Raw genomic sequence first — 24,054 nt, forward strand, 5'->3', positions numbered from 1 at the left:
CAGGGTGAGGTCGAGGCATTCTTCTTCACCCTCTGTACCTGGACCCTCTGAACCTCCGGAAAAGGCAGTTGAGGAATTAGAGGAGACTTTGGATCAGGAAGTCATACCAGCTTCCAACTTTTCATTCTCTTCCCCAGATGAAGCTATCATGCCCCCATCACCCACCATGTAGGATTGCGGATTCCCTGGAGATACTGCTGGAAGAAGTGGCGGAGTCAACATAAATTGCTGGACATCCTCCAGACTTTCAACCTCCTCCAAGATTGCCTTCCCAATAAATGAGGCTCTCATGGACCCAGCCAAGACCCATCTGGCAAACCCCAGCAACAATTCCACCCACCTGCAAAAAAGTAGAAAAATATTATGTCCCTTCCAAGGGGATGGAATTCCTATTATCACACCCCACACCAAACTCTTTGGTGGTAGAGGCCATGAACAAGTGGGGCAGGCAACACTATTCCAAATCCACCCCAATTGACAGGGACTGGAAGAGGTTGGATCTTTTTGGGTGCAAAGTCTTCCGTGACCCTACAGTTTAGGATCACAAATTATGAAGCACTAATGGCCAATTACAACCATTCAAATTACTTAAATCTGTCTGACTTTATTGAACATATACTTGAGGACAATTCCCAGCTCGCACAGCTTTACAATCTTCACTGGACTCTGCAGACATGGTGGCACTTTCCATCTCCACAGCCATAGTGAGGCAACGAGCTTCCTGGCTCCGCCTCTCTGGTTTTCACAAGCAGGTACAATCAATTGTTGAGGATCTTCCGTTCGAAGGCCCCAAAACAGATGAGTCCCTTCACATGTTGAAAGACTCCAGAGCAACTCTGAGATCCTTGGGCATATACACACATATACAGAATTAAAAACAGGGGAAGTTTTACTCGGAAGAAAGATCTAGATCTGCACCTTATGCACAACCCCAGAGACAATGTAACCCACAGAGGCAGAGACCCGCAAGACGGCGACCACTCCCTTCCCAGCCTTCAACATCCCAACATCCTTCCTCCAAACAACAATGTTGAGGGTTTGGTTAAGGGCCCAAGATACCTACCACATTTTCAAGTGCTGGAACCATCCACAACCACCCATCCATTCAAAGACCGTCTGACCCCACTCCACCCAGCTTGGCAGACCATTATGTCAGACAAATGGGTATTAGAGATCGAGACTGGCTGTTCCATCCAATTTCATGAGGACCCAATGATTCAGAACGGACACTTCTCTACTAGATTGGGGGGCACACCTGCACAACCAGCACTAGAAAGTGGACTGGTTCTCTGCCCTCAACCTCCAGGACGCATATTTCCACATAACGATACATCCCTCACACAGGAGCTTTCTGGGGACAGATCATTTCCAGTACAAAGTACTCCCTTTTGGACTATCCACTGCTCCATCGATATTCTCAAAAGTTCTTGTGGGGGTTGCTGTTCACCTCCGCAGACAAGGGGTCATAATATTCCCCTATTTGCATGATTGCTTACTCAAAGCATCAACTTGAGAAGAAGCACTAAAAGCTATCCAAAAGACAGTAGCTCTCTTCACGCATCTAGGTCTTCAAATAAACAAACAAAAATCAACACACCTGTGCAGAGACTGGAGTTCATCAGGGCCTATTTCGACTCTCTGGAAGCTACAGCCTCACTGCCCCAATGCAGGTTTACCACTCTAGTCAATCTAATCACCACAGTGCAAGCCAGCTTCCTGACATTGGCCAGCACCTGCCTCCAACTGTTAGGCCACATGTCAGCAACGACATTTGTCATCAAATATGCCAGACTGCACATATGATGCCTGCAAGGCTGGCTCAGGACAGTATATATTCTTCACAGACAAATATCTTATGATGCCAACCAAAGTTTAAAAAACAACAACTCTACATTGGTGAGCTCAACGAAACAGTGTTTGCGCAGGAGTCTCCTTCATACAGAACCTTCCATCGTTGATGCTCTGAATGGACACTTCCCTGTTAGATTGGGAGAGGGAGCGCATATCTGCACAACCACATGATCCAAGGCCACTGGTCCCCATTCGAATCCACACTACATATAAACCTAGAGCTGTGGACAGTCCGTAGTGCATGCTCACACTTCCTACCCATGATCAGGACAAGGCCATAAAGGTTCTGACAGACAGTGTCGCTTATATGTTTTATATAAACATACAAGGGGGGGACAGTCACACTCCCTATGCACAGAAGTGGTGCATCAACCACAACATCGACATCTCAGCCTCCTATCTACCAGGATGCCAAAACACCATTGCAGATGCACTGAGCAGAAAATTCTCCCAGGACCATAAGAGGGAAAGGAAAACCAGGATACACAGAGCATATTCAAACACTGGGGGTTCCCAACTATAGACCTCTTTGCGACAACCCAAAATGCCAAGTGCCCACACTTCTGCTCGAGAGCGGGATTGGGACCCCACTCTCTAGGAGATGCTTTCCTCCTCAAATGGGATGCACCTGTACTGTATGCCTTTCCTTCTCTCCTGTCCAGGGTCATACACAAGATCAGGACCAACAACTCCAGAGTCATCTAGATAGCCCCCATGTGGCCCAGACAAATGTTTCCTTACCTCTTGAAGATGGCTATGTGCCCACCATGCACTCTTCCCCTTCTACCACATCTCCTGTCTCAGGATGCGGACCAGGTCCACCACCCAAAACTGGCAAGACTTCAGCTGAAGGCATGGCTGCTCCATGACTCTGAGACAGTGAAATGACCTGTTCAGAGGAGGTAAGGGACATTCTTTTAAACAGCAGGAGACCTACTACCCAGCATACCTACATGCACAAATGTAAGAGATTCAATACATGGTGCCAAAATAGACAAATTATGGTGAGTTCCTCTCCTTTATCAATGGTACTGGACTATATATTGGAACTTAAGAAATCAGGTCTCTCCATGAGCTCGATCAGAATACACTTCACGGCAATCATGGCATTCCACCACAAAGTGGATGAGTTCTCAATCTTTGCCTACCTGACCACTAAACGCTTTCTCAAAGGTCTTTGTAAACTTTACACCAAAATACGAGCCCCAACTCCATCATGGGACCTCAATCTGGTGCTGTGATGCCTTACAGGGTCCCCTTTTGAACCATTAGTGATGTGTTCACTTCTCCAACTTTTGATTAAGTCGGTCTTTCTTGTCACTATCACATCTGCCCAACCAGTAGGAGAATGAGGGGGCCCTCATGGCACACCCCCCCATACACAACATTTTTCAAAAACAAAGTTACCCTAAGACCACATCCCAAGTTCTTACCTAACGTTGTTTTCTAATTCCATCTGAATCAGCCCATTCATCTTCCATTGTTCTTCCCAAAACATCACGGGAATAAATGAGAAGCAACACTCCACACCCTGCACCTCCAATAAGCATTAGCATTTTACATTGAGAGGACAAAGATTTCAGAAAATCATCAAAGTTATTTCTTTCCATCACAGAACGATCTAAGGGAGATGCTATGTCTAAGCAGAGGCTGTCTAAATGGATCTCTGGCCCTATTGACTTTTGTTATCGTCATCAACAGCTACAACCCCTACTGGGAACCCGCACACACTCCACCAGAGCACTCCCTTCCTCAATAACCTTCCTCAATAATGTGCCCCTTATGTACATCTGCAAAACAGCAACCTGGGCATGAGCCCATACATTCTGACAGCATTATGCCATAGAGCAGCACTCATCATCAGATGCTCTATTCAGACTTACGGTTTTATCATCCACCACGGCTGCAACGCTGAAGCCCCTCCCTTCCACCAGTGCTGTTTTCAATCAATTGGATTTGTAAAGGGATCTTGGAGATCAGCTAATCTGGCCAAATGATGGAGTTGCCTGCAATACCAAGTTTCGAGTTACCTCAGATTGAGGCCTGGGTATGTATAATGGGGTGATTTTTAAATTTAGGAGACATAGTATTTCAGATATTTCTGGCTGCCATAATTGGTAGTTGCTTTAGGGGAATCGGTAGTAGTCCAAGTGCAGCACACTGGGAAAGGGTAAAAGAGGAACCAATTCTGCTTCCTGCAGGAGCCAATCCAGAGCTCTACAGCACAAGGGAATGAGCCACTGTGTTGCTTGGCTAAGAATTATTGCCTGATGATAAAGTTTATAGTCGGGAAATCAGAAACCATCTGCTTTGATAGGAAGCTGCAATCTTTGTAAGTAGATTCTGGGCTTGTTAGCAGCACCCCACAGGAAAGGTTGATTTAGGTAAAATAAAAGGTAGACCTATTTATCCGCTAGTATCCGCTGGTGGACTGGAATGGTTCATTTTAATTCACCAGACTGCTGGCAATATTGTCTTCCAGAACCTGGCCAGAGGTCCTTTACAGCTCTACCTGTCCCCCAAGAGACCCCAAGACCAAAGGAGTTAGTCGGGACAGAAACCTGGCAGCCTTGACTACTCTCCCAACTGCCTTGGGAACACCCAATAAGTATCAGGGTTTCACAGACGTGTTCAATAAAAAATGGCTGACATATTGAATACCTGGTTATGCCTTTTGGCCTGTGCAACCCTCAGCGACCTTTCAGCACTTCATTAATGATACCTTCAGACACATGTTGAACCAATTTGTGGTCATTTATTGTGATGATATCCTTATTTTTTTTCCCAAGGATCAGGATCTTCATGACCAACATGTGCTCCATGTCTTAGAAAGGTTCCAGCAAAACCATCTGTACGTGAAGCTTGAGAAATGCAAGTTCAACTGGGATGTGTTGAATTCCTAGGGTATATTGCCTCCCCAAAGGGACTAACTATTGACCCTTGCAAAGTGGCAGGCAGATCTGACTGGCAGGCTCCAAAGGACATATGCTGGGTACAGCAGTTCTTGGGTTTCGCCAGTTTCTCTGAGTGTTTCATAAAAGGATTTTTTAGCCTGGTTGTCCCTATGATGGTGCTCCTGCGAAAAGGAGTACAGTTCATCTGCTCCTTGATTTGCTTTTGATCAGCTGAAGAGGATGTTCATCCATTCTTATCCACCCAGACCCCACCACACCATCTACTGTGGAAGCCGACATCCCAAACTTTGCCATAAGTGTGGTGTTGTATCAGCTAGTGGGCTCCCATAGTCAACTTCACCCCTGTGCCTTTTACTTCCATGGAAAAGACCGCAGCGGGAAAAAATTAACATTTGGGACAAGGAGTTATTGGCAGTCCAGGTGGCACTGGAAAAATGGATCACATCCTGGAAGGAGCTTGATTTCCAGCCCAAATTCTCAAGGACCACATGAACCTAGAGTACGTCCAGTCAGGCAGCTGCCCCAATCAATGCCAGATCCACTGGTATCTCTTTTTTGCCCAATTTGTCTTTTCGTTGTAATCTATCACTCAGGGGTTAGAAATGAGAAAGTAGATCCCCCTGTCCTTCAAAGAGGAGTACCTTGAGCCTGGCGAGGAACTTCCCTCTACAATCTTTAAAGGGTCCAACTTTGTCAACGGCTCAGTTGACAGAAATCTAATGTCATCCATCCATTCTCAGCTGCCCCATGACCCCTTCATGACTATGATCTGCCAGAGCTGGATAACACAGATGCCCAGTCTGGCTCTGAACTCAGACCACAGGATCGCCTCTACCACAAGGACTGTATTTATATTCCGGAGAGTCAGCCTAGACTCCAGTTCCTGAAACTATGTCATGACATGCTGCTTATGTGTTACTTTGACAAATCCAAGATGTGGGACCTGATATTGCAGAATTTCTGGTGGCCTGGCCTACAGGTATGTATCAAGGAGTATGTAAGGGCTTGTGATCTTTAGTCGTGAACCAAGAGCCCATGCTCAAAACTGCTTGGCCATCTCCAGCCTTTGCCCATTCCCCCTCTAGCCTGGCCTAATGAATCTATAGACTTTATTTTGAAGCTGCCTTGCTATCACGAGTGCACGGTGATTCTAGTTGTGGTCGATCTCCCAAGCCAAACAACACATTTTGTTCCATGCCGCTGCATCCCTACTGCCCCAGAAACGCACACCTTTTTCTGTAGAATATCTTCCGCAACTGTGGGCTACCAATTGGCATCGTGTCAGACTGATGCCCTCAGTTTGTCTCCCATTTTTGGTCGAAGAGAGTCCCTCACCTCATCTGCCTACCACCTGCAGACTACTGGGCAAATGGAATGAGTCAACCAGATTCTAGAACAGTACTTATGTTGTTTCTTGAATTTCCAAAAGGGATGCCTGTTTTTCTCTGCTCCACTATGTGGAATTCACCTATAACAATGCAACCCATGCCTCAACCCAACAAAGTCCATTCTTGGCAAGCTACAGTTTCTTTCCTGGGTTTGATCCTGATGTACCCACAAATGCCTCAGTACATGCAGCTGAAGACTGGGCTGTCCACCTGGGCCAAGTACACCAAGAGCTCAAGGAGTAATTGAAATACACAAAGGAAACTTACAAACATCATGCTGACAAGGGTCGTTGGACTGCCCCCAGCCTAGCCGTGGGGGACAATGTCTGGCTGTCTACCTGGAACCTCACGTTGGCCTGCCTGTCAGCCAAACTCGATCACCAGTACCTGGGTCCATTCATAATCTTGGAATAAGTTGGTCCTATAGCCTTCAAGCTGCAAATACCCGCTTAGCTCAAGATCCATCTGGTATTTCACATTTCCCTCCCTAAGCACAATACTGAGAATATGTTCCAGCCCACCACCTGCGCCCATAACCATTTGGGGGCAAGAAGAATATTTAGACCAACAATGCCTTGACTCCAGGTGAGTTAGGGGAAAATTCCTGTACCTGGTGGACTGGGAGAGCTGCAGTGTAAACGACCAATCTTGAGAACTGGTTGAAAACATTCACACCCTGGAACTGCTACAGGACTTCCACTGGGCTCATCCTGAGAAACCAGGCCCTAGGCCCACTAGGAGGCACCCTTGGTGGGGAGAGAGAGAGTGTCAGGAATGACAGGCTGCAGCTGGGCCCGGGATCAGCTACCTAATTGCAGCTGAAACCCTACTTGGCCAGATCACCTGATTGGCTAGGGGGCATTGCCACAACTGCTCTTAAGCCCAGCAGTGGCAATTGGTCAGTGGCTGCTCCATGCTTATGCCCACAGCTGTGATTGCTCCTCTGCCTGCCTTGTTCCAACCACTAGACGTGACCCTCCTACACCCTGGTCCGTGATAGTAGGGGGACCTGAGAATAGACTTGTTCACATCTGACCTGAACAAGAAGCAGCACAGATTCAGCTCCTGTGTTGCTAAATGGAAGAGATTCCCTATCTGGGTTATAGAGAAGCAGCAAACCCCTTTAGGAGCTCCATTTGCTGCCATCCTTGACTACCTGCTCACTTTAGAGCATTCAGATCACTTCAGTAGAGTACACTATTGGCTGTCTCCACTTATCACCTGTTTGTGGAAGGCCATATCGTCTTCTCCCATCCAACCATGGCTAGGTTTCTCAATCGGCTTGATCAAGACTTCCTGACCCCCCATGCTCCTGGTACCTCAACATTGTTTTAACAAGTTTGATGGATCCTCCCTTCACACCCCTGGTGTCCTATTCTTTGTACAGTCTGTCTATGAAGACAGTCTTTATAAGTGGCCATTATCTCAACCAGAATAGGAGAGATTCAAGCTCTTATGGTGCCTCCATACATAGTATTCCACAAGGACAAAGTGGCTGAGACTTCACTTACCTAAAGTGGTTTCTGACTTTCATCTTAATGACATGATTCACCTACATGTCTTCTTTCCCAAGCGTCAGACTATTGGGGGAGAAACCAAATTTCATACCTGGGACATTGTTAGGTGTCTCTCATATTACCTGGACAGAAAAAAGCAGTTTGGGAATTCTTCTAGACTGTTCCTGTCCTTTGCTGACAGAATGAAGGAGCAACCTATCTCCACTCAAAGATTGTCAAAATGGGTTTTGGAACATGTTGAGGCACTACTAGGTGGGCCTTTTAGACCTGCCTGGGCAGGTTAGGACTAATTTCACCAGAAGCTAAGCAGCCTCTGGTGCATCACTGCAAGGGATCTCAATTTCACAGATTTATAAAGTTGCTATCTGGAGTTCAGTTCACACCTTCACGCAGCATTACTCCTTGATAAGGGGCTCCAGGTCAAATGCCTGCTTTGGTCGAATTGTCCTGAAGTAATTATTCTGGTAGACTTACCTCCAGGACATTAGTTAGTGCTTGTGAGTCACCAGACGTGGAATACATATGAACAATTATTGTAAGAACTAACAGTTACTTACCCTACAATAACTATGGTTCTTTGAGATGTTTTGTCCACATGTATTCCCCAACCCTTCCCGCTACTATTGAGTCATTGTCAATTTGTATTCTTTAAGAGTAGGACAGGGATGGGTAAACTTTTTGGCCTGAAAGCCACATCTGGGTATGGAAATTGTATGGTGGGCCATGAATGCTCACAAAATTGGGGGTTGAGGTGTGGGAGGGGGTGCCGGCTCTGGGGTGCTCTGGGTTGGGACCCAAAGGGTTTGGAGGGCGGGAGGGGGATCAAGGGCAGGGTTGGGGCATGGGCGTGTGTGTGGCAGGAGTGCAGGCTACGGGAGGCGTTTACCTCAAGCAGTTCCCAGAAGCAGCGGCATGTCCCCCCTCCAGCTCCTACGTGGAGGCGCAGCAGCGCAGCCAGGCAGCTTGGCGCGCTGCCCCATCTGCAGGCGCTACCCCTGCAGCTCCCATTGGCCACGGTTCCCGACCAATGGGAGCTGCAGAGCCAGCGCTTGGGGTGGGGACAGCATGCAGAGCCCCCTGGCTGCCCCTACACATAGGAGGCAGGACATGCTGCTGCTTCCGGGAGCCACGCGGAGCCACAGCACACGCAGAGCGGGGCAAGCCCCCGGCCCCGCTCCCCGACGGTAGCTCAAGGGCCTGATTAAAAGGGCCGTAGTTAGCCCACCCTTAGTATAGGAACTAGAGAACGGCTGTGGCTGACCTGTCCCTTTAAGCCCATGGCTATGGGGTGCTAGAGGGTGCAGCCCCAACAAACATCGCTTTTTAGAAAGTTTCCAGTCTCATGTGCTTGGGGCACATATGCACTAAAAGTGGAATACGTGTGGACAACACATCTTAAAGATCCAGTTACTATAGTGTAAGTAACAGTTCTATTTACAAAGATTAAATTTAAACTACTAGAACCCTTTTGGCAAAAATGATCTCTTTTTCCATGGTAGCATCAGGCAGCAGGATGGAATGGTGAGAAGGCACAAAGAAGTAGAGAGGCAGACTTTGTTTTAGCTGCCTCTGTGCTAAGTGCATTGACAGGATCCCAGCATTTAGCATGCAAACTGTAAAAAGTGGTGTGGCAAACAATAATTTAGATATCTTTCCTAATGTTTTTTCTGCCTGTCCATTGGTGTAAAGATATGATGGAGAGTAACTTGCCAAGTATGCTCCAATCTAGGTTACTATACCAGATAGCCATATGTTTGAAACTCTCATCAGATAATCAGATTCTTCCTTTTCTAATGTTGATTTTGTAAAATAGATTGGAACGTCACTAATCTGCACAAAAAATCATAGAAGATTAGTGTTGGAAGACATCTGAGGAACTCATCTAGTCCAACCCCCTGCTCAAAGCAGGACCAACCCCAACTAAATCATCCCAGCCAGGACTCTGTCACGCCGGGCCTTAAAAACCTCTAAGGATGGAGATTCCACCACCTCCTAAGTAACCCATTCCAGTGCTTCACCTCCTAGTGAAATAGGTTTTCCTAATATCCAACCTAGACCTCCCCCGCTGCAACTTGAGACCATTGCTCCTTGTTCTGTCATCTGCCACCACTGAGAACAGCCTAGCTCCATCCTCTTTGGAACACCCCTTCAGGTAGTTGAAGGCTGCTATCAAATCCCCCCTCACTCTTTTCTTCTGCAGACTAAATAAGCCCAGTTCCCTCAGCCGCTCCTCATAAGTCATGTGCCCCAGCCCCCTAATCATTTTCGTTGCCCTCTGCTGGACTCTCTCCAATTTGTCCACATCCTTTCTGTAGTGGGGGGCCCAAAACTGGACGCAGTACTTCAGATGTGGCCTCACCAGTACCGAATAGAGGGGAATAATCACTTCCCTCGATCTGCTGGCAATGTTCCTACCAATGCAGCCCAATATGCCATTAACCTTCTTGGCAACAAGGGCACACTGTTGTCTCTCATCCAGCTTCTCTTCTACTATAACCCCTAGGTCCTTTTCTGCAGAACTGCCACTTAGCCAGTCGGTCCCCAGCCTGTAGCAGTGCATGGGATTCTTCCGTCCTAAGTGCAGGACTCTGTACTTGTCCTTGTTGAACGTCATCAGTTTTCTTTTGGCCCAATCCTCCAATTTGCCTAGGTCACTCTGGACCCTAGCCCTGCCCTCCTGCATATCTACCTCTCCCCCCAGCTTAGTGTCATCTGCGAACTTGCTGAGAGTGCAATCCATCCCATCATCCAGATCATTAATGAAGATTTTGAACAAAACCGGCCCCAGAACCGACCTCTGGGGCACTCCGCTTGATACCGGCTGCCAGCTAGACATCGAGCCATTGATCACTACCCGTTGAGCTTGATGATCTAGCCAGCTTTCTGTCCACCTTATAGTCCATTCATCCAATCCATACTTCTTTAACTTGCTGGCAAAAATACTGTGGGAGATCGTATCAAAAGCTTTGCTAAAGTCAAGATATATCATGTCCTCCGCTTTCCCCATATCCACAGAGCCATTGGTGGAATCTTCTCACAACTCAGCAAAGATTTAGTAGCAGATTCTGCACAGAGGTATTTCATCAGTTTTACAAAATATTCTTTACATTTATTAAGTTTACTGTTAATTGTAGTTATAATTAGGTAAAGCTAAATATCTGTTGACAAAAATATCGGAACAGAGTACTTTTAAAATTTGTTCACTTACTTGCTAGTTTGCAAAACTGACTTACATTTCCAATGCGTCTCTTAGTCACTAGTTCAAATTATCAAGGTTCTGTTGCATTAGTTTGGTTGTTATAATAGTCCATGGGTTTTTAATTCTTCACAATAGAAGAGGCATGCATTATCTAACAACACTTGAAGCTCTAAGACTTTTTCTTCACCGCAAAAATGTTGTGGTTTTTTACATCACGATAGGTAACTTGAGATAGCCATTTCTGTAAAATCCTAGCGCAGAAAAGCACTATAATTTTTACCTCAGTATAGTTATTCAAGGTCACCCCAGGTGTGGGGTATAGGATTGATCTCTTTGAAGGTCATGGGGTACCCTGAATTTTCTGTTGCTGTAATTCCTGAATACGTAGTGAGTGTTTAAATACTAGTGTTGTGCCATCATAATGGAGACTTGTGTATGTGTGTTAGCTGTACTTAGAAATTAGCGATTTGAGCATAAAATGCCAATAGCTTTTAGGTTTATATTGTAATGTTTGCTTGTATTCAAGGGATTTCCAAATGTGCATCTTGATGACTCTCATTAATTTATTTGGAAAGGTGCTTAGCTTATCATGAAATGGCTTATTACAAGGGCCTTAATACTTAACACTTGACTCTGGGATTCTTTCATCATGTGTTTTTAATTTTTTGCATGCTGTATTTTGATATATCTGTATAAATAATATTTTACAGTTAACATCACTTTACTATTTGGCTTGGCCTGGTGACTAAATCAATAGACTGGAATCCAGGGAAGCCCAGTTCCTTAAAGATACTTAGGTGTAGCTCCTCTTAACACTGACCCTTAGCCCATAGGCAGCCTGCTGCCCAGTAGAGTTTTCAGCCAAGGTACAGGGTTAAGGCAGCAGCTGAGCCGTAGGTTTGAAAATGTCAGTGGCACCTAAATTATAGACTTCGGTGCCTAAAGAGGGAGGGCGGCACCTAAATACCTTTTAAGGATCAGGGCCAAAGTACCTAAATGATAAATAGATCTGAACCATTGATTCTTAGAAGAATATGATTTAAAAAAAACTACAGTGGTTAACTGAAGCAAATGGAGATCATGTGGCTTAACCAATATCAGACACACAGAACACCTCCCTGAAAATCAGACACTATCTTCAAAAACTTTTTGGGGTAAGCAAATGGCAGCACCCCTTCTTACAAAACACTATAAAATACTACTACAAACCTATTTTCCTGAAGATATTGGAAAATGCCTCAAACCTTCAGGAAAACAAAGGGTTTGAAGAATCTGCATCAGACAGCATGCTGGCTCCCTTGATAATGAAAGATGCTGGCTTTGGTAAGTATGGAGAGAGAATTTTTGGTTGTGTGACTTTATCAGGTGTACAGATTAGTTAGGTTGTACTGAAATAACATTTGATTTAACCACTAAAAATAGCTTTAAAAATCTATATTAAAAGAAGATTCAAGACTCTGAGGTTGTACATTTTCCTCAAAAGGGGCATGTATTTACTTCATATTTTATTTCCATATTCCCTTTTTAGGACAAATCTTCTCCATTCCTATATCATTTTAGCTTATGTCTCCTATTATTCTCCACAAGCCTCATGACCATCATTTCTATTAAACACAAACAAGTGTGGCTTTCATGTCAATTTGCCTTAATAACTCCTGTGAAACATCTATTGTTTTATCTAGTCCATACCATTAAAATCAGGATAGCAATCATATGACACTTGCTCAGTACTCATACTAATCACTGGTTTGTGTTCACCTTTTTTTCTCTGATTTCCCACCCATCCTCACAAGCTACTGGAACTCCCCAACCCCCAATCACATTTACAAGAGTTACTGAACTGTGGTTCCTGCAGACTGGCTCTGGAATTTGCAAAGGTTTCTAGCACTGTTGTTCTATCCCTTTATCTGGTTTTAGAAAGGATGCCTGAAATCCAGTGCACTCTCTGTCTCTCTCTGCCTTATTTTGTTTTTCTTCTTAAAACATGTTAAACTAGTGAGTCCTGATTATTAACAGGCCTGCTAGACTTAAAATAAGTTCCCTTATTCACTTAAATAGAAGGGCTGTCTCTTCAGCTCTTGCAAATCAGCATCTTTTTCTTGAAGTTTATGGAGTTATGCCAGTTTAAATCAGCTGAGAATCTTACTTGACGCTGCCTTTAATAGACTGCCATACCAACTGCCTTTGCATGAATTCTTAAGCTATGAGGAGAGCTTGCACAAAAATCTGTTTTGACTTGCAGCCCTTTCAACCCCATTGATTGCAGTAGGATTGCGTGGGAGGTAAGGCTCAGTAGATTTTTGGTTCCTTGTGGCTTGGGCATTTAGTTTCAGAAGAGATCCTAGTCAAGAAAGGGGAGCCATTACACTGACTTTCCTGCTTCAGACTCCAAGCAGCTATCCTCACATTAGAGTTGTAACATAAAACACAGATACAGAGTGTATTTCCTTGAAAACATAGCAGGAAGGTCTTTTTGCTGTCTAAAAACTAATACTACAGTGGTTTGGTGAGTTATAACTGTGCTATATCAAAATTTCATGTAAACTAATTAAACGCAAATGGGAATTTCCAGCATAATGAATTTTTTCTGTGTGGTGTAGCTAAACATGCCACTCTAATGCAGTAGCAGGTGGATAACTGATCTTTGAAATTGCAAACAGTAGATAACCATAGACCTAAAATTATATGGCTGTAATTAGAATAATACAATCCTTTAGCTAACTTGGAGTCGTGTATGTAAAGAAGAAGTGACTTTGAAATAACTCAGCTCATAAATCTTTAAGAACTATGATGCCATACGGTACGCATCACTGCATGAAACTAAAAGATAAAACTGCTGTTTGCTAATGTTTCTAAAGCTTTTTATATGCATCAAAATTCATAGTAACATTTTTGGATGGAATAAGGTCATGTAGGTCCATCTGTCTACCCGGCTATTGTTCTTTATGCTGTAGTGGTGATTGCCTCTAAGTGCCTGCCTTTTTAATATCTTCACAGTAACAACTTTTACTGCTGCTCTTAATAATCTTTTCCTCAAAGCTTTTTTCCTAAAGATTTCCCAGTACCGACTGGGATTTACTTCTTCCTGAAATGCTACCTCTTTAGTTTTTGCTTATTTTTACATTCAGGTGTATACATCTCATTCCCATAAAGGGATTATTCAGAATAGCTGATTAAAAAATAAATTAATGTAGAGGGAAGAATCTTCCTGTACACATGTCAAATAAATCCTTTGTGATCTTTTAAGAAATGTTTCAGGCTACTACTTTCTGGTCAAAATAGAGCATACTAATGAAGAGGGAAATCTAGCTACATCTCCCTGGCCACAGAGTTATTGCTAGCAGAACAACTCGTACAAGAAGGCCAAGGGCTTGATTTGGAGGGAATGCACACACCCCGTGAAGCTTCAGCTTGGTAAAGGATCCTGATGAATTAGCATGGGTAAAAGGGTGGATTAATTGTTTTGTGACTCAGCTGGTCTTCCACACACATGTGTGCAACCTTATCCCACCCCCACCAATTGAAGTGCTTTGGGGCTGTGGAGGGATTACTTCAGTCATGTGTAAAAGTAATCTCTGTGACATGGCTTCTTTCCCACATAGGATTCTCATGGACAGTACCCTGTACACAGTTCACTGCTTGGAATGGATAAAGTCCTGAATTTGGCACACCGTGCATAAGAAACTACTTTTGCCATTGTAATCTAGGGCTCTATGACACAAACAAAGCAATAAAGTTAAAGAATATTCAATAGATAGTGGCAAATTTCCATGTCTCTACAGTGCTTCCAACTTGGGGCTTGGCCTGTCCTGGCCTGGCAAGTGAATAGCTAGGAGAGGAAATCACATCTCGCTCTCTCTCCTGACAGCAACTTAGTCAGCCTCTAAAGCTAAACATTTTTACTTTTAGTAAGATCAAAATTTCTTCTTGTACTATTTCAAATTGTGATAATGTATGATTTAGAAACATAGCTAGAAACCTTAAACTGCAGGTAGATTGGAAAGTTACAGATGTATGCATTTTATTATTATTTTACTGGGGATGTACCATGCTAAGTGTTTTGAAATGTGTTTGTGTTTTAGGAACTAGAACAATATAAGAGAAATGCCTCTAAATCCTGGAAAGAAATGGAGTTTGAATCTTGATTGAGATAAGTGCTTAGCTCTCACACTGATTTTAATTTTATGTTTTGTACATGTTAAGATCAATCATCATTTTTGAGTATTATACAAAGTAATTGAAACTGGTGTTTTATACAATTGGAAAAATATGTAATACCAAATAACAAATATACAATAAATAAACAGTTAATATATCATGATTGCATCTATTATTAAATTATAAAAAAAACTTGTTATAAATTAATAGTTAAATTCATGTACTATCATGTGAACTGAAAATATTTTCTGGTGAGAAAATGAACCTGGATCATCAAACTTAAGTAGATTTTGGAAAATTTAAAAAAGATTATTCCCATGGATGGGTTTAAATATGAGGAATGGGACTCTTAAGGCCATATGTTTTGTTGGTTTTTTTAAGTTCCTACATAAAATATGCATTTAAGGGCACAAACAGGTTATTGCAAGCCCAGAGCTGTACCTGTGTACACAAAATATAATGTGTATAAAATCAGATGTTTCCCAGTTTGCAGATACATATTTTAGGTATTAAGTTACCCATTAATTGATAAGTGCTATAAGAGAGAGACTTTCATACAAGCTGCCTGATATAATGTAGTTAAAACCAGGTTCTGTTAATCTTGTATAGGAGAACATTCCCAAAGACTATACCCATTCTGCATAGAACTATGTTATGGCTCCTGCTCACCAATAAAATTGAGTACTGTTATGATTTCTGGACAATGAGAACCATTCTGCTACCCATCCTGGAAGTGATAGTTTGTTATGGTTTGTCAAATTTAATGCTCTAATTTAATAAAGGTGTTAACTATCAGTAAATATAAGTCCCCACCTCTCCATACACAGATTGTGGGATATTTGTGTGCATTAATAAAAGGAAATTTAGATTAATGGTAGGAAAGTATTCCTAATGTTCAATATCATAGTCTTCTAGTGCAATTTGAAAAGATGGAAACGTCATTGATGGAGACAGTACAACTTAACATAAACCAGTAAAGCTCAGCCTTTTGTCCATCAGCAGGATGAAATATTTGAGAACCAAGCAATAGAGGATTGAGGTACTGAGACAAGAGGTGGCCCATGAGAGGTATGTCATCTTACCACAAAAATGAACAGTTGAACAACCACTGGGCTGGAGCACATAAGAAAATTTCTTGGTGAACTATGCTGAACTGGAAAGGGGCTGGGCAGGATGATCTAACATGAATTTTTCATTCTCGGAATGTTATAGTTTATTATATGTTACATATTTGGTCACAGGTGCTGAGCAATTTCACAATTTCTGAGCTTAAATTTATATACAGATTCACAGACATTCACTTTACTTCACACTCGACTGTGCAAATTTTATAGTATCTTAGTTCCACCCTTTGCATTAATAACTTGAAGACCGAAGTGAAGTCCTATCACACAACTGAGTTACCATGTCTATTACATTATGCTTTGATATTTTAACATTATTTATTGAGGGGGGGTGAAAGGTGAGGTGCAGCTGTTAGAGGAAATATTGCTGTGCCCCTTGGTCATCAAGCTTGCAAGAATAATCCCTAACAAAGCAAATAACATTTGTTCCCGTGTCTGCACCTCTTTATTAAGTGCACTTACAAATATGTTAAAACATTTTTGTGAATTAAAAAAAAATATAAAATTTTTAGTTTTAAGTGTTTACTGTTTTGTTCATAGTATTTAACATGTTGTTTCCAACACGAGTTAAAACTGTTAACTGAAAGGAAAAAATATATGAATAGTGTGAATGTAATTCACTCCTCACTTACTATAATTTAGAAAGACAACAAAATGATGGATACTACTTTGCCCAAATAATGTTTTCAAATACTGCAAGGTTTGGTATATAGTACTGTACAGCCAGTTTAGAATTCCTAATGTTGTTATTGCCTGACAATAATTATATCTCTTATTTTAAAACTCACAATTGCTAGAATGACAAGTGCGGGTAGGAAAGCATATAGCATTAAGAAGTCTGTTGTGAACCTGGACATTGCATCAGGAAAGGTTGTCTCAATGAATTGAATGCCCTGAGGGAAAACACATGATGCACCAACTCCAGGAGAAACATTGGAGCCACCTGCAAAAAAAAAAAAAGGTTTTGTATTATATTATAGAGCATGCCAGGCTAGTTACTGTAAGTGGTGCACTGATTTAAACACCTGGATCCCACGTTCTACTCACCTCAATTTTATTTAATATACTTGGCCTTACAATTTATTTTAATATAACATATGTGTTCACAACTCCTTCCTCTTCCTGTGGGGATGGAGAGTACTGTCGATAGTGGAGCCAGTGTTGTTCCAGGAGAATCTGGGCAGAGGCTGTACAATCGTTGTATGCTCAGAACTCAGCTCTGCAATGACTTATTGCTTCACAGCAAAACTTGAGAGCATATTGGCAGATCTGTTGCTATGCAAATGCCACAGCTCATACAGCTGCTGCAATTTACTGTGGTCCTGAAACTGGAGTAATACCCACAGAGTGGCTGAGCAGATTTCCTTCCCTGACAGGCTTCCCAGGAGCTCCTCAGTGCCCATCCCAGGCAATCTGCCGTGTATGGGCAATTGGGGCATTCTGCATGTTTCTGTGTCTAACCTGCTTTGCATTTTCTAAAGAGAGGAATGAAGTGTCACTAGTTTCACTCACACCAAATGGAAGATTTAAGGCCCATCAAATATGCTGTCTGCAAGGACCCATAAGCACTGGGAAGTTGTTTGACTTAGGCTTATTAATATTTATGAAATACTTTGAGATCCTTACAGAAAAGTGCAAGGTATTATTATCATTGCTGTGATGAATGCCTTTGTTGTCTTCAAGGTTACTTACTGCAATATGCTCTATATGGGACTACATTTTAAAACCATCCAAAACTGAAGCTGGCATATAATGTGTCAGTCCGCTTAGAGCATGTAGTATCTTGTTATGATCTGCGCTAACATCAAGGAGATGTTAAAGGTGTTGATTTTCACTTATAAACAGGATCCCATGTGTCCATAGTTGGAGAATTTCACCCCTTGTAATGCGCCTCACTTGGGGTCCAGTTGGGAAGTGTGGCCTAGTGGTCATGGCCACAACCCCTGACTGCCCAGGGGGTTGTGGGGAGGGGAGCCCAGGCCTTCCCAGTCAATGGGGCTCCAACCCAGGGCCCTTTTGGCTACCAGTAGTCTGGCAACCAAGGCTGCTTAAGGCTGTCCTCCCTGGGTCTCTTCCTCTTGCCCTCCCTTCTCCTTCACCTTCCACCCCCATAAGCTTAGTCCAGGATTTTCCCCTGGTGGGAAAATCCAAACCAAAATAAGTAAGAGGGAGTGACCAAGGTCCGCAGGAAACTTCCTTCTCTGGTTGTCTCTGGGGTGGGTCCCTTTGGACAGCTGTGTCAGAGTGCTTAGGCTTCCCTCTGCTCTGCTGGAGCTGTGGGCTGCAAGTCTGCTCTCTTCCAGCTCTGCTAACCCAGTGAGCTTATTCCTATCTTTTCATTCCTCCAGCAGATGGAGTATTTGCTGCAAGTGTGGGGTTTGTACAACCCCCTTGTTGCCCAGTGTGGGGTTTGTACATCCTATCACACACTCCGGTCACAACACTGCTCCAGAATCTCAGATTTTGTTTTCAAAAATTGTTTCTAGTGAGTCTAGTTGGAGATAACAGTGGAAATGTGAACTGTGCAAACTGCTGCACTGTTCTCTTCCTCAATTTGCTGCAAGTCTAAAACAATAGCTCGGAGGTGTGAGTTGCCCCACTAATTTTGCTCAGGGCCTAGTGAACTCCACAATAGCAGAAGCTGACATTTTTTGCACAGAATTCACCATTTTGCGAGAGCCAGGTGCCCAGCCTTTTATTTTGTCTTCATTTCCTGCCAGAACCCGCCTGCACTTGCCTCTTGCACTCTACCTTACCCCACAAGGGGGAATTAATTGAAGGGTGATACTCTCTCCACTGTTCTATGAAGCCAGGAAGCAGTGCTTTGGGGAACCATAACTTGCAGTCAGGAAGCAAGGGAAGCCAGAAGTGTAGGCTGATGCTCTTGGGTGCCTAGATAATAGTGCAATAACCAAGGTCTAAGGAGATAAGTTGCTGAAGCTAGATGTGCCTTCCTTCCTTGGGAGGAAGTGGTACTGCTGCAGAATCTGAGGCCTGGGCAGTGAAGCCAGGCTGCCTGAAGAACATACTGAAAAAATCCATAATTGAAAAGGATCACTATCAAAAATTAGTGATTAATTTGACATGAGTTACTTTCAACTATGAGCCATAGTCCTTCCTATAAAACCCTAAACAGATTATTGCCTAACTTAAATACCTCTCTCATGGTGCCTTACACTGCATTTGAAATCAGCAGAGGTGCTCAAGCTGATGCCCCATAGATATAAACAAGAAATCGTGGCTGACAGGGCATTCTCTCCAAAGGCTCCCAACTTTGGATTTGGTTCCTCTACATGATCTACAAAATAGCACAAATCTTATGACCTTCAAGGCCTGCTGCAAAGCTCATCTTTTAAAATGCATGGGGAAGAAAACAGCCTGTGGGTGTGAGGAAGTGGTGGAAGTTGAAGAGTGGGGAACTGTTGGAGGGAGAGGGAGATTCAAGCTTTTGAGTGGCATGGTTTGCTAGCAGTGGGTTATAAAAGTTTTACTGCTTTATATTGCCTTATAATGAATTGTTATGCTTAGTTATTAATTATGTTGTATTTGTAAGTTGTATGGGGTGCTTAGAAAGGTATGGCAAGTACTCTTTGTTAGCATGTGTATAAATTTAAACATATATTTCATTAAATTGATTTACAACGGGTTTCAGGGGGCTCAGTGAATACTTACCACATGTGAAGTTTAATCCATAAAATTCATTGACTGCAAGAACCTCACTGCTGTATTTTTGGAACGTAAGGTAACTTAGAACTTTAAAAGGTGTAGGCATGTCTTCTGTGCGCCTTGAACAAACAAAAACTAGTTAAATTGGGCTTCTGTTATTTCAAGAACCAATACTACCCAAACTTATAATTGCACAGCTCCTTTCAGCACCTTACAACCACGTTTTAGAGAGCCTCCTTAATTTGCCTGCACAATTTTCAAGTACAAACTGTATTTGTGACAAATGTTGAAGGACCTATTAAGGAGACCATTGATCATTAACAGTGTCAGGATATGCAGTAATGAATTGTTTAAGTATAGTAGCAATTAATTTTACAACTTATTTATATTCATGTTGCTGTGTCATCAAAAAACCTAATAAAATGACAATGGAAGAACTACTAGGAGTGCTGAGTGTTATTTGCATAACAAAAGTCTACCATGTGTATTCACTTCATTTCCTCTAAAGTAGGCACAGAGTGAATATTAAGCCCTGGAGGACTACCAAAGATACTTGCAAAACAAAGAATTAATAATGTGAATCCAAACAGAGTCTGTGATCAGCTCAGTGTAACTGTACTCAGCAAGTGTGTGCACTCCCTGTCTCTCATACCAAGTTTCCAAACAACTCCTTATGATCCAACACAGCAAATGCTGCAGAAATGTCCAGCAATCCAAGACCTACTGGCAGTATTGATTCTCTTCACAGACAATGAAGAGATTAAGTATTGGGGGTAGCCATGTTAGTCAGTATCCACAAAAACAACAACCCACCTTGAAGACTAACAGATTTATTTGGGCATAAGCTTTCGTGAAGTGAGGTTTTTTACCCGAAAGCTTATGCCCAAATAAATCTGTTAGTCTTCAAGCTGCCACCGGACTCCTTGTTGTTTTAATGAAGAGATTCACAGTCTTAATTAGCACTGTGTGTACTAAAAAACATCGTAAAAAAACCCACACATTCTCACTCAAAGAGGTCAGTAAGGCACTGAACTAAGGTGGTGGGAAATACTTTCACAACAAAACTACAACCCTTCACTAAATTTAGCAGTGGCTAATAGGGCACTGAAGAGGGTGTTAACATAGTTTTACTTTGCAGAACCAGCTTTAGCTGAAATCTGTTTACGGGAGAAAAAGCACTGTCAAATATGACACAGACTGATACTTTTTTTTGAGAATCACTTTATGAAAGTAGCCATTTCAGTAAGGAAGTGGCTTTGGCATTAACTATCATTAGGCTTATTTCAGTTCTGTAGGAAAAGTCGGGATTGAGTGTGTCCCATGTATTTAGTACAAGGTTTAAAAGATCAGTGATTAGATAGTTGCCTTGCCAAAGATTACAGGTGCACTTTATCTAGTTGTTACCTTCTTGTGTAACACCTCATAGACTCACCTTTAGCAACAGAGATTCTTGAGACTATTCTATAGTTACATTATTTTATCATTAAAACCACAATTATTTAATAATACTTTTCCTTACCTTACCAGCCCACTTCCAACTAGCACTCCTGCTACGTTAAGTAGCATCACTCCACTGTTGACTACATTTGGGTTTTGAACCACACCAAGCAAAACAAGTGTTAGTAGCTCGCCAATTATATGAGGTACTAACACAACAGCAAAGAAACATCCAAATCTGGAAACATCAGGATTCATTCCTACAGTCCTGTGCAAATACAGTCAAGAGAGCATTTTAAAATATAAAAATAAACATTATGACATCAGACTTTTAAAAAACATCCTCACTTTTTGTACCCACAGGTGCACTAATGTTTTGTCATTTAGTCATGGAGGTGCAATCATATAGTTAGATGTCTAAATAACATCAGTACTGTCTGCAGATAATTACAGATGGAATTTTGTACCCACAATATTTTATATTGGCACATTCTGGGTGCAAAAAAGGATGTTGGATTGGGGCCCTGCTTAAAATCAGGCTGTTATAGTCCTAAAGAAGAGTGTACACATCCTTAGTACCCTCTATTAAGGGACATCTAAATCAATTTCCTCACTCCACAGAAGGAGTCTTAACCCCATTTCTGCTCTTGCTCCTACTTCTCCTCCAAACAAAACATATCCTTATTTCTCTCACCCCTGCTCACACCACCTGCTAAGAAATCTGATCTCCTCATATTACCAGTTCCATCCTGGTTCTTCCCTAACTTGACCTCTCAATAAGGCCTCCATGGCCTTCCTGTGCGGCTGGCATGAGGGAGTGGTCAGGATAAGCAGCAAGAGATGGAGCACATCTCTAGGTATAGAAAAGAGGCTTACAACAAAAAGTGAATTAGACTGGTTCCTTCCAAGATCACAATAGCAAGACTCCTTCCCTACTTCCTAAAACAGCACTCTAATGGCTCAACAATTTATGAAAGAGCTCAGAAATATATGAAGCCTCAAGGAGCAAAATACCTGTAAATAAAAACATTGCCTTGTGGATGTTTCTACTGGGAGTACATAATCAGAAATTACATGGGCCATTAATTCAAGACATAATCAATTTCACATTGATCAGATAGTATACTATGTAATGCTACTGGCCATTAGATATTTGCAAAATAAATCAACATTCACGACATCATTTTTGCACTGGCTATATTATTTTTCCCAAGCTGAAATATTCACTGTTTTACATTATTTAGGGTTCCAGTAGTAAAATATTTTCCTTTCTCTCAGACTGCCCCATGCAAACCATTTTAAAGGAGAAACTGAACAGAAACTATCAGATTTAGAAGCACTGCCTCAATGTGGCAGGAGTAAGAACTCTTCAATATACACAAGGAGATTTTAATAATCTTGTGATACCAGAGAGAGAAGAGAGAAAGGAAAAAAAAACCTAGCGACATTAATTTTTTAATTATCAAATTAATAAGATACATAGTAGTAAAAATTATAAATTCAAAACCACTAAAACTTGGAGGAAATTAAAAATATTCCCTGAACCTAAAATATTGCATGTCCTGCCTTTTATGAAAGCCAACTTTGCCTGATCCAGTATAAAATCAGCAATATATACGGGAAGTCTCTTGCTATACTGGCACTTATCCCAAAGCTAAATACAACTGATGAATAATTAATAAAAACATTCTTAATCAGGTCAAAGGGACACTAATCTAGGACAGGTGAAAAACATTTAAAATAATTTCTTGCATACAGAAATGGCTGGATATAGCTACTTCGGACATCAGATCTTCACAAATGCATTCTGTCAAGGTTTAACAAACAACAGATGACACCTTGTGGGGGAGGAAAGCTGTCCAAAACCCGAGTAGTAGGGTAGCACTTTCTTCCCTACTTTATCTCAGGAGAGACGCCGTCTCAGAAATGCTCTACAAATCTACATTGTGCCAATGAGCAACCAACACTGAGATCTGGGATGGGAAGGAAAAGGCCCAAGAAGCAACTTCTCATTAAGAGAGAGAGAATACAACAACCCTGAAGGGGAGCGTCCTTGCCTAATCCCTTTGTGTCAAAAAGGAGAACTCAGCCACCACTTACTTTAATTAGACCATATGTGCAGATGAGAAGGAAATAAATAGTACAGGGTCTCAAAAAGCTAATTATGATTCATTCAGTCAAATACCTTTTCCTGGTCAAGAGGAATAATCACTATATCAAAATTAATTTACCAACTGAGTTTATATGACAAAAAAAGAAATAAAATGATCCAAAACAGACCTGTTGGGGATGCAAAGATCTGATCAGGATGCACAATAACATTTTCCATTCTTTTGGCTAGGGCCTTAGACAGACTCTTACAATCAGAACAGAGACAAAAGCCTTCAGCTCGCTGAAGTCTCCCTTTTTAAGGCAATACTGTGATGATGGCTCAATGGCAATTGAGAGATAGCTTGTTCTGATGCTTTTATTCAAAATTATCAGCAAATCGTACCCCAAAATAGATCAAAATTCTTTGTAGTAGTGTGCAGGAAGGCCAACAACACCAGGGATCTTCCCAGTGGTTAGTCTATCAGTGGGAGCTGTTTGTTCCTGAACAGTTAAAATCTTCAGGAGATCACAAAGAAACTGTAGAGTCTCAGACTGACAGGAAACCCTTGCAGATTACAAATTCATTTAATATCCCACAGCTATGTCCAGAGGATGATCTAATTCTCATTCAATGGCGTTTTCAAGTGGCTGATAACCTTCCACTCCATATTTTTCTTTCCCATTGCAAAGACACACTAAGCATGTACC

At 42.2% G+C, this 24,054-nt stretch overlaps 2 protein-coding genes across 2 annotated transcripts in view; one reads left to right on the forward strand and one right to left on the reverse strand.

Moving 5' to 3' along the window:
* DYNC2LI1 (dynein cytoplasmic 2 light intermediate chain 1) overlaps positions 1 to 16,584 on the forward strand; it is a 59,453-nt gene extending 42,869 nt beyond the window's left edge. The window contains exon 13 of the mRNA XM_026652571.2: positions 14,953 to 16,584. Coding sequence (XP_026508356.1) covers positions 14,953 to 15,015 — 63 coding nt within the window. The 3' untranslated portion in view covers positions 15,016 to 16,584. The remainder of the gene's footprint in view (positions 1 to 14,952) is intronic.
* A 314-nt stretch (positions 16,585 to 16,898) lies between these two features.
* The window catches only part of ABCG5 (ATP binding cassette subfamily G member 5), a 28,252-nt gene continuing 21,096 nt past the window's right edge, over positions 16,899 to 24,054 (reverse strand). The window contains exons 11-13 of the mRNA XM_024194018.2: positions 21,338 to 21,523; positions 19,825 to 19,937; positions 16,899 to 17,095 (exon numbers count right to left, since the gene is read on the reverse strand). Of these exons, the coding sequence (XP_024049786.2) occupies positions 16,899 to 17,095; positions 19,825 to 19,937; positions 21,338 to 21,523 (496 nt within the window). The remainder of the gene's footprint in view (positions 17,096 to 19,824; positions 19,938 to 21,337; positions 21,524 to 24,054) is intronic.

This window comes from Terrapene carolina, unplaced genomic scaffold, assembly GCF_002925995.2.
Source record: "Terrapene carolina triunguis isolate 2854851 unplaced genomic scaffold, T_m_triunguis-2.0 Scaffold120, whole genome shotgun sequence".
NCBI lineage: Eukaryota > Metazoa > Chordata > Testudines > Emydidae > Terrapene > Terrapene triunguis.